The sequence below is a fragment of the Urocitellus parryii genome, chromosome 14 (assembly GCF_045843805.1).
Source record: "Urocitellus parryii isolate mUroPar1 chromosome 14, mUroPar1.hap1, whole genome shotgun sequence".
NCBI lineage: Eukaryota > Metazoa > Chordata > Mammalia > Rodentia > Sciuridae > Urocitellus > Urocitellus parryii.
Window position 1 is genome coordinate 57,780,214 of NC_135544.1, and position 18,732 is coordinate 57,798,945.

Consider the following 18,732-nt stretch of genomic DNA (forward strand, 5'->3'; position numbering starts at 1 on the left):
CGGCGCGGGGCGCAGGAGCCGCTCGCCCGGTCGGCCTCCCGCGCGGGGCGGCGGGGTGCAGCGAGCCGCCGCGTCCCCACTCGCACAGGTTGCCCGGCGCCCGCGGGGCGGACCGGGTGGACCGCCTCCCGGGGCAGCCCCGGCTCAGCCCCCAGCCCCAAACTCCGCGCCGCGACCCCGGCCCGCCGCGGCCCAGCCGCCCGCAGGAAGCCGCCCCGACGCCAGCCACGGCCCGGCGCCCACGGCTTTTGTTTTGGCCGCGACGAGAATAACGATCCCTGAGGAGGAGGCGCCGGGCTGCAGGAGGCTCCTCGGCAGGGTTTGGCGGAGCAGCCCCCGCCGCCGCGGCGCCTCCTGGTCCGGCGCTCTCGCCGCTGCCCTTCCCGCCCACCCGGTCCCGGGGACCGTCGCCGCGGGCTCACCTCAGATCCGGGCGCCGGGCTCCAAAGGGCTGCGGCGCCGGCCGCAGGCGGCCGCGCGTCCCTCAGGTACCCCGAGCGGCCGAGGACCGCCGGCGCGCGCCTCAGAGCGACCGCGAGCTTTGGCGAGCGCCGGGGAGCGCGGACCGGCAGCGAGAGCGCGCGCACGCACGGCGCAGGCGCGCCGCGCACGCTCGGCCGGGCCTGGGTTCTGGAGCGCGGCTGCGGAGCTGGTCGCGCGCGGGCTGTTCGCCTCGAGCTCAGCGGCGACGCCAGCAGCTGTCCCGCACTGGCGTGGTGTTCCCAACTACCGAAGCAGTCTTCTGAGTGGCGCTCGGGCCTCCTTGCAAAGCGCGCCCTCCCCTGCTGCAGCGACACCGCGACTCGCCAGCACCCAAGCCTGCGAGGCTGTCAATGCAAGAACACCAACACCTGCTCTGTGCGCCCGGGTGCAGACCTCGGGACTGGGGGGTCCGAAGGCGGGTGGCGGTACCGAGGGGGGAACGGGGCGCAGGTAGCGGCGGACACCTGGTCGGTTGCAGCAGCCAGGCTGACACACTGTGGCAGACAGGAACAGAATACTGGCCCGGGAGTAATTTGCATCCTCTTTGCCAAGACCCTATTAAACAGGTGAAGCTTGTGGCTAACTAGTGCTGTGCCCCATCTTTTGCTCTTTAGGAAAGGTCTCCGTTGTCTTTTTCTACGTAGAAGATTTGAGAACTAAAAAGCCCTTAGCGATCACCAACAGAGAATCTCTGTTTTTCAAATGATGAGATAAACGCCTAAAAGGTTAGATGACTTATCCAAGCCACACGGTGTTTTGTTGTTGTTCAATATTTTTTTAGTTGTAGCTGGGCACAATACCTTTATTTATTTATTTATTTGTATGTGGTGCTCAGGATCGAACCCAGCGCGTCTCGCGTGCTAGGCCAGCGCACTACCGCTCAGCCACAACCCCAGCCCCCCTTGCAGTGTTTTAATGACATTCAAAGCCGTGGCTGTTTTTCTTAGTATTACACTTTACCTTTCTCTTCTTCCTCCTCACCCCTCTTCAACTTAAACTTCAGGGACATCCTTTTTGTTCTGTTGGTAGCACGCAGGACTAGTAATGTTGATCCTGTTACACAACTGAATGTACTCAACACTACTAATTAGTGTACCCAAAAAAACGGTTCAGATAACTTTTATGTATATTTTACAATTGTCTTAAAAGATGTTCAGATTTTAAGTAAACACTGAAGAGTTGAGCTGAGGCATAATTTCCCATCAGAAGGTAATCTGTTTGGGGGATGTAGTTCATTGGTAGGGGCACCTACCTAGCATTGGGAGGCCCAGCCCGTCATAACAACAAAACCTCTGTGAACTGGCATAATAAACGAGACCTCCAACGACAATTTCCATTATCCTAATAAACACATAATTGTACAGCAACATTTCTTCTTTTGTAAAGACATAGTGGGTCCTTAGGCTGATTCTAGGCAAGCCAGCGTGTCCTGGGGAGCCAGCAGCACCTGTGCTGAGGGTGAGGCGGCAAGGCTGGAAAAACCTCTATGCCTGTTTTGTGTATTTCCAGATCCCTGTGGCTGAGGAACCTCTGCAGATGCGCTGCTAGGTGCATTTTTTATTTGATTTACACATTATCCTGTAAAGACTGTCAGGCATAGGACACATCACAGCTCTCATTGGAAGGTGTGAATGATGTAGAAATGAATGTACCGACATGACTAAACCTCCAAAATTTGTATTTGGTGAAATGCAAACAACAAGATATATAAATGATGATGGGGCTGGGAATGTGGCTCAAGTGATAGCACGCTCACCTAGCATGCATGAGGCACTGGATTCGATTCTCAGCACCACATAAAAATAAAATAAACATTGTGTCCACCTAAAACTAAAAAATAAATATTAAAAAAAGATATATAAATGATGATGCCTTAAAAAATAACTAGTGTTAATTCATGTCATTTATGAAGACTAACATATACATAATAATAAACAAGGAGGCTACACATTCATAACAATGAATTTCATGACTGTCTCTAGGCAGGCAGAGAGGAGAATGAGACCTGGAAATACACAAAAGGACTTCTTGTTTGTTAAACACACACAAAGCCAAAGTTAACATTTTAAAAAATCTCCATGGAGATATGTTATTTCTTATGAAAAAGTCTCTAAGGTATTAAGAATTGTAATGCAAACAAACAAACAAAAAGAGTACATGTATAATGGCAAAAAATAAAAAGTGTCTAAGGTTTTTGTTTTTTTAATGATTGAGTTCTTCTGTGTAAAAGCAATGTTGAAGAATCACAGACATTGAGCTCTCTGTGTGTCACTATGAACACAGTAGAAATGGTGTGACTCACTCTCGTTTGGGGGAACAATAGTCAGACAGATGAGCTGCAGGAAGAAGGAGGCCCAGAAGGTTCTGTTGAGAGGAGAGACAAAAGGAACCTTTTGTCAGGGATAAAAATATTCAAATCCAACAGGGATAAAGTGAGATGCTATGTCCCATCTCGATTTCCTTCCATGTTGTAATAGAAAGTCTTTAATTAACATGTGGGAGCATCACATAGAGGCTCTGCACTCTTGACATTGTTAAAACTGGTCTCCTTCTGGAGGAACCTGTTTTGAAATCATAAATGTTAATTGGTAATGCATGGTAATTTAGTATTACATAGGCACACCTCCCCCAGGAGCCCCCTCACACCCCCTAAAGGCTTTGTTTATTCATTTACATACAACCTGTTCATGTGGAAACCTCTACCTTGGAATTCAGACAACCTGGGTTCCAATTTCAGTTTGGCCCTTGCTGATCCTTTGTTAATTTGGATTAAGCAACCACCTCCATGAGCTCAACTTACCTTTTTCTGCTATTTAAATTGGAGTCATACAAATGTTACCTATTTAAAAACTATGAAACACAATACAAACATAAGGTTTGTAACTTCCTTTGAGTTGGAGAAGAGTACATTATTTTAGGAAACAAAAATAGCCAGGAAAGTTATTTTGTTTGTTTGCTTTGGCTTGAGGGAGGGGAGATTAATGCTGCCCATAACACCTGTTTTGCCTAGGCCAAAGAAGCTTGATTCTAAAATTTTGAACTTCATGGTACTTCATGGTATTCTACAGCTCACAGATGTTGGGACTGTGAGCCTTCTATTAGTTATTTACTGCTTTTTCCAGTTTCCTTATTAGATTTCTTTTTTTTATCCATATATGCTCACTCCAGTCCTTGTTACAAGGTAGGTAGTCAACAAATTTAAATAATTAAATTAGACCGGATGTTAAGATTTCCAAATTTAGAGTTATTGTTATTAAGGCATGCCATCTGCTGGTTCCCTGGTGTATCTGTCACTCAGCCTGAATTCATAATCCAATAAATATAAATCGCTGGGGGAGCACTTGTGGGTTTGCATGTTGGACAATTTCCCCCACGTCTTCCCATTTCCTGCTGCAGGTGCTATTCTTCCATCGAACCAGACGCGAATTCGTTTTCCTCCAACCCTATTTTACCTATTGGCCACTCTTAAAACCTGGCAAAGTGGAGTTCGCATTTCGGAACTCCGGAGTGACCAGAATAACATAACTGGGCATGCTCAGTGGGTAAGGGCTGATCTGGAACACAACAGCAGCACGATTTGAATGAAGGTTTCCATGCCCCTGGTTTCCGAATTGCGTACCTTCCCAGCCCAGCGTAGCATCCGGATGTCGACGTAGCTCCACCTGCTTGGTGCCCACACTTTTTAATTTTATCTCGGTGCCCAATTTTGGAGCCAGCCCTCCTGGATGTCCCGGCCAATCAAGAGACCACACATTGTTGCCTAAGAGACCCCGGATGCCAGCGACAGAATTTATAGATGGTGATTGGACTAGGAAAGCAGGGAGGGGTGGGGGCTGGAAGGAGTCAAAGAAAAAGCTGACCTAGTGCAACTATGGCAACCCCAGCACTAGAGGCTTGAAGAGGGAGCCCGCTGAAAGAGGTGAGAGCAGCGGGCAGTGCATGGGAAAGATGGAGCCTGTCTTGGAGAGCTCTTGAGCCTCCCACAGGCCTTGTCGGTGCTCCTGGGGATTACGTTTTCCTCTCACATTCCAGCTACAATTCAAGTGCCAGATGCTTCATACTTGTGAAATTAACTACTAATAATTACGTGCCGGTCGAGCACTAGCTCTTGGCAGTGTATTAGGAGTGCTTGCTTTGTTTTTAACTAGATGAGTATAAGGTGAATTCGGATACCCTATTACCTGACAACCTCCTGATAATATTTGAGATTGCCTAATGATGTTACAGTGTACAGTGGATGAATTGGGTGTTAGCAGAGAAACTCAATCCTATTCTGCTCTGTGAACTCCAAATACAAAGCTGGGAATCCTGAGTATTACCCCAGAACCCAGTTCATAATGTTCCAAGTTTCACTGTACATTTATTTCCACTAATTTTAATCCTCAAACCACTTTCCCCTCTCCCTGTTGTATTCATTCTTTCCATTGATTTAACAAATATTTATTGAGCATCTATTACCTAGGACTGTGGTTAGGATTCAGATGAGCGGTCTCAGAGATGCACGTAAGAAGGGCCAGGGTTTTTCAGTGTTCTCAGGGTGGTTGGGTATTTGGTGTGTCTGGACAGAGTGCATGAAAGAAGGAAGGGATGAGGCTGAAAATGTAAGTTGAGGCACAGTCATAGTGGACCCAGACTTTCCTATTCTATCCTTGTTGGTGAGCCTACAAAGGTTTTTGAATTCATAAGTGACATCACTCATTTAAAAAAAAAAAGTACTTCTCTAACAGTAGATCATGAGCTCTATTAAGGCAGAAACTCTTTGTAAGCCTAGGACAGACCTCTTAAGTCTCTAGTGAAACTGTTAATAACGGCCATGGTGTGAAAAATGGCTATGGATATCAGATTGGAAGTGGACCCACCCTGGCTGTTAAACATGGGATTGGACCCATGCGTGGGCCATGAGGCCCCTAGGCCCTCTTTCTACATTTTTATTCCAAGAAATATTAAAGGCAAATTCCCATTATAGGGAAAAGAGGTCACAAAGAAAAGCAACAGCAAGACTTATCTATGGAAGGAGGAGAGGTAATTTCCTCTGTCTTATTGACAGAGCAGATGATTGTTTTTGTGGATGTTATATACAAAAAAAAAAAAAAAAAGCTTCTGTCTTTTCAGTAGTAGCCAGTAGTCTGTACTCTGAAATGTGCGTGCCTGCAAGTATGCACATTGTCCATGACCTGGAATGGAAGGGAAAGGGAAAAATTGGAAAAGCATAATAATGAAAGATGAGGCAGGACTGTTGTCATTGAAAGGACTCTTCCCCTGGCCAGACCCACCTCTTAGAAACACACTCACCTCCAGCTGCTTTGAAGAAAGCTTGGTCCAGGTGATTTCCAGCTTCCCAGAGCCAGGAGAAAGAAAACAACCAGTGCAGACCCTTGGGGCATCACTGAGAAAAGCTACTTTCTCCTAATTTAGAAATGGTGTCCAGAATAAGTCAGATTGCTTCCTACCTAAAGTGGGAATAGAGGGAGTTTCTCAGTGTAGAGCAGGAGTTTTTAACCTAGACTAAGCAAAATTTTATGTTCATGGCATTTTGCTAAAGAGAGGATTCATAGCTCTCATTCTCAAAGAGAATGAGAATGCTTTAAAAAGAAGAAAACGTCGGGAGTTGTGTCTCAGCAGTAGAGGGCTCGCCTACCACATGTGAGGCCCTGGGTTCGATCCTCAGCACCACATAAAAGTAAATTAATAAAAAATAGGTGTTGTGTCCAACTACCATAAAAAATAAAATAAAAATAAATAAAAAGAAGAAAGGTAGAACATCAATAACTATAACAAAAAGAAATATGTAATTTTTAGCTGGGCAGACCTCGACTCAGTGGCCATGCTTTGTACCTGTGATTTACCTGCTCACATGTATTTTTATAGCTGGTTGCTGATTAATAATACTGTAATGGAGTAACTTCATATGCCTTTTGTAACTTAGCTAAAAATATAGTGATTCAGATAATGAGCCAGAAGGGGCTGAGAAGAACCCAAGGATTCCTTTGAGGTCACAAACACACAAACACATACATAGTGCTTTAATTAAAAGGAGGCAGACGTACACTGGACAACTAAAACCTACAAATTTCCCTGAATAAACTCAAGTCTGTCCATCTCCAAAGCCTCTGCTCTGTTCATTACACCATCTGTTTCCAAAATATGTATGCATCGCCTGGAAGTTTTGTGACTTGGATGTCAGAAAGTTAAGAAGGAGGAGGAGAGTTACTATGACAGGGACAAGAATGAAGTGTTTACTATTGTACTTTTTTTTTTTTTCAGTTGTAGATGGACGCAATACCTTTATTTTATTTATCTTTATATGGTGCTGAGGATCAAACCAGGGCCCAACACATGTGAGACGAGCACTCTACCACCGAGCCACAACCCCAGCTCTACACTCTGATTCTAAATTTAAATATTTCTCTTTCTTAGCTAGGAGAGATTTTGCATCCCCAGCCCCCACTCTGTGATCCAATGAAAGCAGACTGAGACTGGCCTGGGCATGAAACCTGGATCTAGCACTTGCTGTCTGTGTCACCTTGTGTGGGACGCCATTCTCACACGTGATCGGGTGCCTCCCGTTGAGGGTCTGAGGCACTTTGGCAAATGTCGAAGTTTTTCCCGTCCCTCTCCTGATGAGAGAGCCCATCCGTGTGGGGGTGTGCCTGACCACTGACCCCGGGGACCCAATCGCTGACCCTGACCTTGGAGTGCAGCCCCCCCTCAACCTTCATTGGATGGAATTCTCCCCTGAATCTCTGGTTCCCTAATAAAAGGCTACTCCCCGGCGTGCTCGCTCTCTCTCTCCTGCTAGCCCTGAGTAATCCTTGCTGCCCTGCTGGGCGGCTAGAGGAGCGAACCAGAGAGGGGAGCCGTCTCGGACCTAGCAATAGAATTAAGGTAATTGAGTCTTGTGTTTTTATTTCGATCTCGTCTAACTAACTTTATGCCTAGAACCTCATTAATGAAACCACTGCGCAGGCCGCGTGGTAGAACCTTGACTTCACCTCTGAAGTCACCTGTCCGTGTGTGACTTCACCTGTGAAATGAGCTAAAACCTACCACCTTACTAACCCATGAACTTGCCCTGAGCATACATGTAAAGTGCTTCACGTTTAAGATACTCCCAGCGAGTGTTCTTCCTATCCATTATTCTGCCATCATTCCAAAATTACATGGCATTGGTATTTTTAATATTGTCAGGGTTATGTGTCTTGTTTATTCCAACAGGTATAGTCTTCTTTTTGGAAGAATATCCAGTTATTGCATGATGGCATTTGCACCTCCGAAGAATATAGAATGTCCCAAAATGCAAATAAAGATGAGTACCTGGACACCCCTCAACCACCAGGTGTTGAATAACCAGGTGAGTGGCCAGAGTATCTTCACCAGTTGAATCCAAGTCTTAAAGAAAAAAATGGTAGTAAAATTTTGGTTATCATAATATAAACAGGGGCCAGGCCCAATCACACTTATAATCCTGTAATCCCATGTACTCAGAAGGCTGAGGCAAGAGGATCACAAGTTCAAGGTCAGCCTCAACAATGTAGCAAGACCCTGTCTCAAAATAAAAAATACGAAGAACTGGGGATGTAGCCCAGTGGTAAAGTGCCCCTGGGTTCAATCCCAGCACCAATATATATAATACATATTACATATAATATATATTTATAGGGATATGTATATAATGGATATATGTAAATTTATTTATGTGTTATTTATTAGATATATGTATAATATATATGTATAAATAGGAATTATTTAGTATTGTGTGATGGATGAAGTAAAGACAAACAAAGGATTTACTATAAAAAAATTATCGAGGGCTGGGGCTGTAGCTCAGTGGTAGAACACTTGCCTAGCACATGTGAGGCACTAGGTTCAATCCTTAAGCACCACATAAAAATAAACAAGTAAAATAAAGGCATGCTGTCCCTCTTCAACCTCAAATTTCTTTTTATAAATTTATTGAAGCTTTGCTATGTGGACAGAACTGGCAATAGACACAGAGTCCCTTGCTTAAGAAGAAAGTGGCTTTGATTTGTTCTTTCTTGCAAAGTCGCTCCTGGTCTCTCTCATCTCAGTTGCCTTTTGTCTTCCATCACTAGTTCTCCTCTAGAACTACCAGAACTGGAGGAGAAGAGGAGAGGGTGGTTTTCAAAGAGTTCCCCAAAAGAGGTTTTCTTGCTAGAGTTGAGGTCACTGGGTAATGCTGCATATGAAATGTACCAAATGCATAAATTTTGACCTATTGCTCATACTATTCCAGTTCTCCTAAGAATATTTCCCATATACATTTTGGGGAAATTAGTAAAATGCACCAAACCAAGCAATGCAGCGGGTGGCTAGTGTGAGAGATTGGCCAGCCTCTGGGGGGTATCCATTCCTGCTTCAGTGAGGAGTGAAAGTTACCAGTAGGTCTGTGAGCTCCTAATAGCAATCACTATACATAAAGACCACATCAGACAGTAGAACGAATCAGACATAACTTTCCTATGTTCATATATGAATACACAACCATGAAACTCCACATCATATTCAACCACAGAATGGAGTCCTAATTAGAATAAATTTACTCCATGTATATATAATGTATCAAAATATACTCTACTATTATGTATATCTAAAAATAACAAATTTTAAAAAAAGAAAATAGCAGGGAGAATATTAGAGAGTGGATGGGGAGGGGGAGGTGTAAAGGAGAGTAATGGGGGGCTGCATATGGTCAAAGTAAGTTACATGCTGTATGATATGCCACAAGGAAACCCATTGTTCTGTATAATTAAAATGCACTAATAAAAAATGAAAAATAAATAAATAATGACCAAATAGTTAGCAGTAAAATACAATCAACCTGTATAAAACTGACCTCATTGTCTTGTTCCTGCACACCAGTTCCTCCTCCTGAACACCACTTTACATCATGTTATTCAGGTCAGAAATCTTCCTTCTCCCTGTTGGGTCTGGGAGTTGGTTTTTCCCCCAATTTACAAGCTGAGAAATTAGCCTGTTGCTTATGAAGCAGATGACATTGCTATATCACAGTAAAAGAGACAGATTCCTGGGCCAGAGACATTACCCACAGCACAGCACTCAGGATGAGCAGCATGTTCCCCCCAGCTCTTTTGGTCAACCTTGTCCCACAGGGGTGATGCCGAGGGCCCAGATGCATGTCACAGTTGCAGTGGGTGATGCAGTGGGTGAGCGTTATAGTACGCATAAGCAAACCTGCTCATCCCTCAGGGTTGCCTTCCTGCAATCCAACCTGGATTTGCAGGTGCTCAGGGCTTTGCATTCTTGGCATGGCGAGACATTCAGGAGCAGCAGAGGCCCATGGAGAAGTGACTACCACCTTGCCTCCACATCCGGTTCATCTTCAAGTCCTGTGAATCTTCCTCCTTGACTTCTCATTCAGGCCCCTTTCTCCATCCGCCTGTGAACCTCCAGCTCCACATTCTCAGATGGGACCCTGGGGACCCCTTGCCATATTGCAGTAATCCCCTAGCTGGTTTTTCTACCTCTGTTCGTACCTACCAATCTTCTGTTGGGGTCCCAGGATGATCTTCCTAGAATACCAATCCTATTACATGAAACTGAAAATGGGCCCCACTCAAAAGGGTGACTTCCGATCCCCATGCATATCCTTGAGACCCTTCATAGACTAACTTCAGCTACCCTCCCGGCTCCACCCATCCTACTCCTCCTCAGCTCTAATGCATCAGGCTGAGGTTCTCCCTTGTGTCTCCAGTGCCTGGGATGATCCTGAAGCACAATAGGTAGAGCCAGCGCAGGTCCCTCCTGGTCCCCTTTCTTTGACTCTCCTCTTCTGATCCCGTCATCGTCTTCCTTAGCCCAGAGTCAGCCCTTGATTTCTCTAACCCTAACAGATGTGCTAATCCCTCCAGCAAAGCCGCCTCTCAGTATTCTCTGCTCCTCTGACTTGAAACACCAGCGATTTCTAAGAGAGAGAAGAGCTGGGCAAGAATGGGAATAGTGAGAAGTAAAATGAAGAGACCCTAAAAAGGAAAAAGATAAGGAAATTGGGGGTGGGGGGGAGGCAGAAGAACCAAAAGGAAAGGCAGAGATAGAAAGGTTGATCCTGCTTTTATCTATAGCCGTGAACACCAAACAAGAATGTTGAAAATCTTTTTCTTTCCCTGTAACAGTTATTTACTGAGCACCTGTTTGCAACACTCTTGGTGCACTGACAGTTTATATAACAGCTTATCTGCTTTCCCCCCAAAACTTCAGTGTTTAATTTTGAAATCTGTTTTCCCATAGAATTGTGAAGGTTTTACTCACATGTGAAAAAGTGACTTGAATTGAAATACAAATTTGTTGGATGCCCTGATTTCCAGAAAATTTTCTTGAAAAATCAAGAGTCTTTTTTTTTAAATATTTATTTTTTAGTTCTCGGCGGACACAACATCTTTGTTGGTATGTGGTGCTGAGGATCGAACCCGGGCCGCACGAATGCCAGGCGAGCGCGCTACCGCTGAGCCACATCTCCAGACCTAAGAGTCTTGATCAATGTAGCTGCCATGGAAAAGAAATTGATTTAATAGCCAAAAAACACCTGAATGGGGCTGAGGACATAGCTCAGTGGTAGAGCGCTTGCCTAGCATGTATGAGGCACTGGGTTTGATCTTCAGAACCACAAAAATAAATAAATAAAGTAAAGGTTTTGTGTCTATCTACAACAAAACAAAACAAACAAAAACCTGAGTGCTTTTCACAGGTTGGGTAACTAGAGATATGGTTTTTTGGTTTGTTGTTGTTTTTTCTGGTGGCTCTAGGGATTGAATCCAGGGCCTAGAGAATGCTAGGGAAGTGCTCTACCACTGAACTATACTCCCAACCCCAGGAAGCAGATGCTGAGATGAACATTTAAAGATCACCTGCAGGGCAGGAGAAGGGAGGCAGAGAAAGATGTGGGGTGTGGGGCAAAGGAAGAAGGTAGGCTGGAATGCACCTCCACAAGGCCTCTTTTTGACCCCATGGTATACCCTGAAGCCACCTGGTCCCCCAGTGCTTTAGTCAGATTTTTCACTGCTGTGACTAAAGGATCTGACCAGAGCAACTAAAGAGGAGGAATAGTTTATTTGAGGTCTCACGGTTTCAGAGGTCTTATTCCATAGAAGGCTGGCTCCATGGTAGGAAAGGGTGGTGGAGGAAAGCAGCTCACATCATGGTGACCAGGAGGCAGAGAGAGAGAGACTCCACTCTCCAGACACAAATATATATACCCCATAACTATGCCCCAATTCCCACCTTCTGCAGCCACACCCTACCACTTCAATTAATCCCATGAGGGATTAATTCACTAATTGGGTTAAGACTCTCACAACCCAATCGTTTCTCCTCTGAACCTTCTTGCAGTGTCTCACTTGTGAACTTTTGGGAGAAACCTTACATCCAAATCATAAACCCCGAGTGATCTTACAATCCAGCAAGGAGGTCAGTCCTTCACACTTCCACACTGACCATTGAGTGGATGTTAGCTGCTCCCTCCTCTCAAGAAGGCCTGACCTTGGCAAGGCAGCTCTCTCAAGCTCATGGCTGTCAATCAACAGCCTCCCCTCAGGTGCAGGAATAAATCCTTCAGTCGTGGGGTGGAGTCACTTCATCACAGCAAGTCTTACATTGCCTTATCTTGGTTTGTTAATGGATTTTGTCACATTTACTGATAATTTCTAGATAAAACATTTGTTTTATTGTTTAGAACCACCCTATTCCAAAAACTTATATTTTGATTTAATTAGGTTCTAGTGTTGAGTAAAATTTTTCCTTTAAAACTTGTTGCACATGCTGAGTGCAGTGGCACATGCCTGTAAATTTCAGAGACTCTGGAGGCTGAGGCAGAAGGATTACAAGTTTGAAGCCAACCTCATCAACTTAGCAACACCCTCACCAACTTAGTAAGACCTTGTCTCAAAAAAAAAAAGTTCTGGGGATATAGCTGAGTGGTAAAGTGTCCTTGGGTTCAATCCCCAGTACCAAAAAAATAAATAAATAAAAAACCCAAAAGATAACTTTGCATGAGTGTAACACACACACACACACACACACACACACACACACACACACGTATATCAACATGCATAGACCGTACATAGAATTTGTATATGATGAGCATGCCTGTAATCCCAGCAGCTTGGGAGGCTGAGGCAGGAGGATCATGGGTTCAAAGCCAACCTCAGCAAAACTGAGGTGCTAAGCAACCCACTGAGACCCTGTCTCTAAATAAAATACAAAATAAGGCTGGGGATATGGCTCAGTGGTTGGGTGCCCCTTAGTTCATCCCCAGTACCCCCCCAAAAAAAAGATTTATATATGATTATACAAAAAAAAAAGGAATTGTATATGACTATGATTCCCCAAAAAACTTAGAAGGGTATTGGTGGCTGGAGGGAGGTGTCTGTAGAAGAGACAGATTTCATTTGTTTACTTTTATGGTGCACTATGTTTCAAATTTTAATTTTAAAATGAATACAAATAAAACAAAGAATAATGACTTTAGGAACTGAAAATGTGCTCCAGATCAGCTGTCCCAATAATTTCCTGCATGCCTTGAGAAAGTCACTATCATTTCTGAACTCTGTCTCCTTTGTAAAATGAATGGTTTAGGTCAGGTGACCTCCAAGGTCCCTTTCATATCTAACATTCCGACTGTGTAAAAGGAATTAAAAATAGATGTCCAAGGACACAGTGGCCAAAAGGCAACCACACAGTAATTTCAAGGGGTTTTCTACACTTCAAAACCAGGACATTGCCACCAAAGATCAATGCAATCGTGAGATCCAAGTTCGTTTTTGTTCGAGTCTTGTCTTCTATTCTGTGGTACAATGTGAAGTACATAACTATCTCTGACTAAAATAAGAGTCACAGGATTTTAACTTCACAGCAGGCTTTAAGCAGAGAGACTGAATTCAAATTTAGATGCCTTCAAAAAACAAAAATGCAGTAGATTACAAAGTAATGCAAGCATGAGAACTTTAAGTGGAGGAATGCTTTAAAAGTATGGACCTCTTTGCCAAACAATGTCATCATTAAAAATGATCCTTACGGGCTGGGGATATGGCTCAAAGCGGTAGCGCGCTCGCCTGGCATGCGTGCGGCCCGGGTTCGATCCTCAGCACCACATACAAACAAAGATGTTGTGTCCGCCAAAAACTAATAAATAAATAAATAAATATTAAAAATTCTCTCTCTCTCTCTCTCTCTCTCTCTTTAAAAAAAAAAAAATGATCCTTACTACTGACAAAAAGTAACATGCTGACAAATGGGTTGATTTGATTGGCCCTAGCAATCATTTCACTATGTACACCTTAAATATATACCATTGAAAGAAAGAAAAACATTTATTTCTCTATCTGCATTTCTTTTCTTTAATCCATTTTTCTTTTTTTTTAATTAAAAAAAATTTAAACTTGTACTTATTTATTTTTATGCGGTGCTGAGGATCAAATCCAGTGCCTCAAACACGCTAGGCAAGCACTCTATCACTGAGCCCCAATCCCAGCCCCATAATCCACATTTCTTTTAGAGACGATTTATACATGTAGTACATTACATGTTAAAACGGTTTTGTGAGAAAAGGCACCTTGTTGCCATCAATCAGCCATAATTTAGGAACCCTGAAATATCTCCCTCCTACGCTATAATGATGTCACATGGTGAAATATGTAATTGCAGTGTCAACAGACTAAAATAACAACCGTGGGATTTTGACTTAACAGCAGGCTCTGGGTAAACTGTGATATAAACAGACTGCAGCATTCTGCATGAAAGGAAGATCCGTTTTAATACTTCCATTTTGCATAGACATTTTGTTTTCCAGCTCTTCAAAATGAAGAACCTGATTGCGAATCTTTGGAGTGAGGATTCGCTCCAAATTGGGGACCGTAAGACCATCAGCCCCTAACAAGGACCTGACAATGAAATGGTTAGCTCCAAATCATCTTCCTTGTCAAAGGTCATGTCAGAACCTGATCTGAGGTCTCCTGACTTCCAGTCTGGTGCTTCTCATCTACCCCTTCACGCCCACCAGTTTCCACTTGGGTGTAGACGCCTGAATGACTGGGTTTGCCCTGACCCTACTTATTCAGGGCCTTTGCTTCAGTCAGAGTAACACTTCCACTCCCACCTCATTCCCTTCCTGCTGCATTTATTTATTTTTTCTTTTCTCTTTCTTGTCTTTATTTTTATGTGGTGTTCAGGATCTAACCCAGTGCCTCACATGTGCGGGGCAGGTGCTCTGCCACTGAGCCCCAGCCCCAGCCCCCTGCTGCGTTTTTGTAGACTATCCTGCCCCTCCCAGTGAGTGTCCTCTGCTTCCTATGAGCCACAACATTGGTGGACACCATGAGGGTGCATCCCAACCTCCTTTTCAAATCTCAGTTGTGGCTCAGAACCTACGCTTCTTCCCATTGTCAGACACAAGTTCATGGGGAATTGAGGGCTGGAATTCAGGATGGGGAAGACCCAAGTTCTAGTGAGGGACCAAGTGTAGAGGGGAATTGAACAGAGTTTACAACCAGTGATTTTTAAAACATCTATGAACACGACCTCTTTGGTCTTCAGCTTGTCCTTTCTAAAATAAGGAAACCTAACAAAAAGAGCTTTAGGATTTCTTTTAGCTCTGAAATGCTATGACTTCTGAAGCTCTCTGTGGCTATTCAGTTGGCCAGTCTAGGGTCTGCTCTGGAACCTGCACCAGCTGGCTCTGTGGAGCATGCAGGAGAAAGGGGTTCTGGTGGGCTTGGGATCAAGAACTGTGGAGCCCAGTGCAGCATGCACTGGCCTGGGGAGGGAGGGAGCTAGCAAGCTGGCCACCCTGGTGGCTTGGGTTAGGCAACAGGTGACCAATCTGGAAGAGTTCAGGATGTGCTGAAATCCAGATTTTTAAAAATCTCCTGTGTTCCATAGCTTCTCTTCTGTTTTCATCTAGAAATTCTGAGTTGGTCTGTGCCCTTATTTGTCCTGGTGGCAGTTTATTGTAGGGAGGGATCTTTTTCTTCTTCTCTAATGTGTGAAGCGTCTACCTGTGATGTAGAGATACCCCAGACAGGAGCAAAAGCAGCATTTCACTGGTCCCCAGTCGGTTGTTGAAGCAGTTATTTCAGTTCCTGTTTCATATGCTCCTGGCAACCAGAGTTTGAGAGTCTAAAAAGGAAAGGAAAGCATTATGGAGCCATAAAACCCGCTCCTCGTCCTCCCCCATAAAAAGGGAAGAAATAGGTCTGAGCTGCCTCTCCAAGCAGGGACATTCTTGTAGTGCTGGAATTTAGGTAGTGCCAAGGAGAAGGGGAAAACATCCATCCGATTCTGAAAGCTGACAGAGGGTGTATGTGTTGGAGGGAGAGAGACATTCACATATGTTCATTACTGTCTCTTCCTCTTCTCAAACCCCCTCCTCTGCCAAACATACCCACATTAGTCTTCCCCTCCTCACTTGCTCAGATCCACATATGCACTGATGCTCAGAAAAACACCTAGACACCAACATATAAATACAGTCCCACTGTACTGCTACATCCATAAGGATATCCAGCCTCACAACCACATGCATTCAGTTCAACAAACATGGCTGCTTGTACCACGCCACGGACAGCACTGCACGTTGGAGATGGCAACATGAAGGAGGGAGGCATGGTTTCTATCCACACAGTACGTAAAAATAAACCTCTACAGCTGAATATGCAGTTGCAAGCCCAGAGGTACCCAGAAATTACTAACCCTACAAACATAATAAGTACCGCGACACCCATTTATATGTGTACACACTGAAATATAAAATCAAAGCTGCTCATTCATAAATTTTATAAATTTTCATACCACTAGTGTTGATATGTTTTGGAGGGGGAGCACCATTTTTCCTTTTTTCCCCTCTTTTTTTGTTTATCTCCTTTCACAAACTAAAATTGACTTTTCTTTAAAATTCCATTTTTTTCTTATTTCTCTTAAAGAACAATCATTCTTTTTTTTTTTTTTTAATATTTATTTTTTAGTTCTCGGCGGACACAACATCCCTGTTGGTATGTGGTGCTGAGGATCGAACCCGGGCCGCACGCATGCCAGGCGAGCGCTCCACCGCTGAGCCACATCTCCAGCCCAATCATTCTTTTTTATGTATTTCACACGGAGAAATACATTGCCTATGTTAAAAATAAGTAAAGTACCCTTCCGGGAATGACACGGGATTCTTCATACTGAGTTGACGTAGTGAATACTTATTTACTGATCCTTCAATGATGCTGTTCTTGTAATGGATATTTTGAACCATGATATATGAAGTCACCCAATTCTCTCTTACCTATTTGCAGGTATTTGAAGAAAGAAAAGCTCTGCTTGGAAAATGGGTAAGCATTTAAAACATGGCTATTTCTGCATTATCATCTGCTGTAGTCTGTAGTCTGTTCAGGCTGCTATAATAAAAACCATAGACTGAGTGCCTTGTAAACAACAGATGTTGATTTTTCTTAGTTCTGGGGCTTGAAGTCCAAGGTCAGGGTGCTGGCAGATTCAGTGTCTGGTGAGTCTTCTCCAAGGCCAGCCATCTCGCTGTGTCCTGCTGTGGCAGAAAAGGGGAGAGAGCTCTCTGGGGTCTCTTTTATAAGAGCACTAATCCCCCTCATGAGGGCTCCACCCTTATGACCTAATCACCCCCAAGGCCCCTGCCTCCTAATGCCATCACACTGGAGTTTAGGATGTCAATATATAAATTTGAAGGACACAAATACTCAGTCTATGGCATTATCACAGAGCCCCAAGAATTCAGCCTGGACTTCATACGGCCGTGTGCATGCTCATTTCCTGAGAAGCATGACGGTTGCTTTCTGTATTCACGGCTAGGGATCGGTCAGGAGACAGGAATCATGTTATTTTAACAGACAGAATTTAATGAAAGGATAGATTTAACAAATATTAGAAAATGGAAAACCTGAGAAGGGAGTGCTGAGTTTCCATGGTGATAGAGCTGGGGTACTACCAGCCACACTGATACCCCAAGGGTTCAGAGGGAGGACCTCCAGCCCAAAGTTCTAAGGAATAGAGTAGCTGACTTCACAGCCAACTGCTTCTGCTTGTGTGAGGGAGCATGACAGTGTTTGGGGATAAAAAAACACCTGGACCCTGGAGTCAGCTGCTACCATCAGGGCAAAGAGTCCGGATGATCCTCCCAGGCACAGCAAGCAAAGGGAGAGGAGTGTGTCTCCTTTCCCTTAGTTGCCCTCTAGTGCCTCCCCACAGGCAGCACTTAGTGGGCAGCTGGCTGTCAAAGAAGAAATATGGCTGCAGAGCCCCAGCCTCCTGTGCTCACAAAGGAGAATGTAGACATTGGGGTTTGGACCTGAGAGGAGGATGGTCCTTAGTAACCAGCACAGTTCATTCAGCACTCCACATCCTTTTATAGCCTCCACCTCTACTGAAACTTCACACGTGAACTCTAACAACCTCGTGCTTTTGCCTACCAAGGTACAAATATCCTTCATCACTAATGAGAACTTTCTCATCTGTTACTCAAATGGGGAGACTGAGAATCCTAATGGTCATGATCCATCCCTGAGTGGTAATCAAAGGATCTATATATCTGAGCAATGGATGTTACTTGTCAAATTCCTCTACAGTCCCTCCTAAACGTTCTCTGCTGCCCAGGAGAATGGGAAACATGTGGTCATACAAAAACTCACACAAAAATGTCCACAGCAGCAACATTCAGTACAGTCATAAAGTGTAAGTGGTCCAAATGTCCATCAACAGATGAATGAATAGATGAAATGTGGGGTGAGCACATGATGGGAATATTTATTCAGCTATAAAAAAAAAGGAAATTCTGACACATACCACAACCTGGATGAACGTTGAAGACATTGTGCTAAGTGAAATAAGCCAGTCACAAGAACAAAAGTGGAGTAGAGGTCATCAGGGGATGGGGAGTTGGTGTTTAAGGGGCACAGAGTTTAGGATGATGAAAAGTTCTGGAGAGGGCAGTGGTTGCACAACAGCATATCTAATCCCACTGCACTGCACTGTACTCTTGTAAATGGTTAAAGGGGTAAATCTTAGATATATTTTAGCAAAACTAAAAAGTAAGGGTTAAAAAAAAAAGGGGATGAAGCACTGATGCACGCTGCAACACGGATGGACTGTGTAAACATTTTACTGAGTGAAAAAAGCCAAACAGAGACAACATATGGTGTGATTCCATTTATATGAAATGTCCAGAATGGCAAATATACAGAGACAGAAAGAGATATTAGCAGT

General features: G+C 44.1%; 2 protein-coding genes across 2 annotated transcripts in view; one reads left to right on the top strand and one right to left on the bottom strand.

Annotated features, from left to right (window-relative positions):
- Fzd3 (frizzled class receptor 3) overlaps positions 1-537 on the bottom strand; it is a 70,297-nt gene extending 69,760 nt beyond the window's left edge. Inside the window, exon 1 of the mRNA XM_026398871.2 lies at positions 423-537. The gene's annotated coding sequence lies outside the window, so the exon portion shown is untranslated. The remainder of the gene's footprint in view (positions 1-422) is intronic.
- A 7,198-nt stretch (positions 538-7,735) lies between these two features.
- Positions 7,736-18,732, top strand: part of Fbxo16 (F-box protein 16) — a 47,698-nt gene continuing 36,701 nt past the window's right edge. Inside the window, exons 1-2 of the mRNA XM_026398904.2 lie at positions 7,736-7,834; positions 16,794-16,829. Of these exons, the coding sequence (XP_026254689.1) occupies positions 7,736-7,834; positions 16,794-16,829 (135 nt within the window). The remainder of the gene's footprint in view (positions 7,835-16,793; positions 16,830-18,732) is intronic.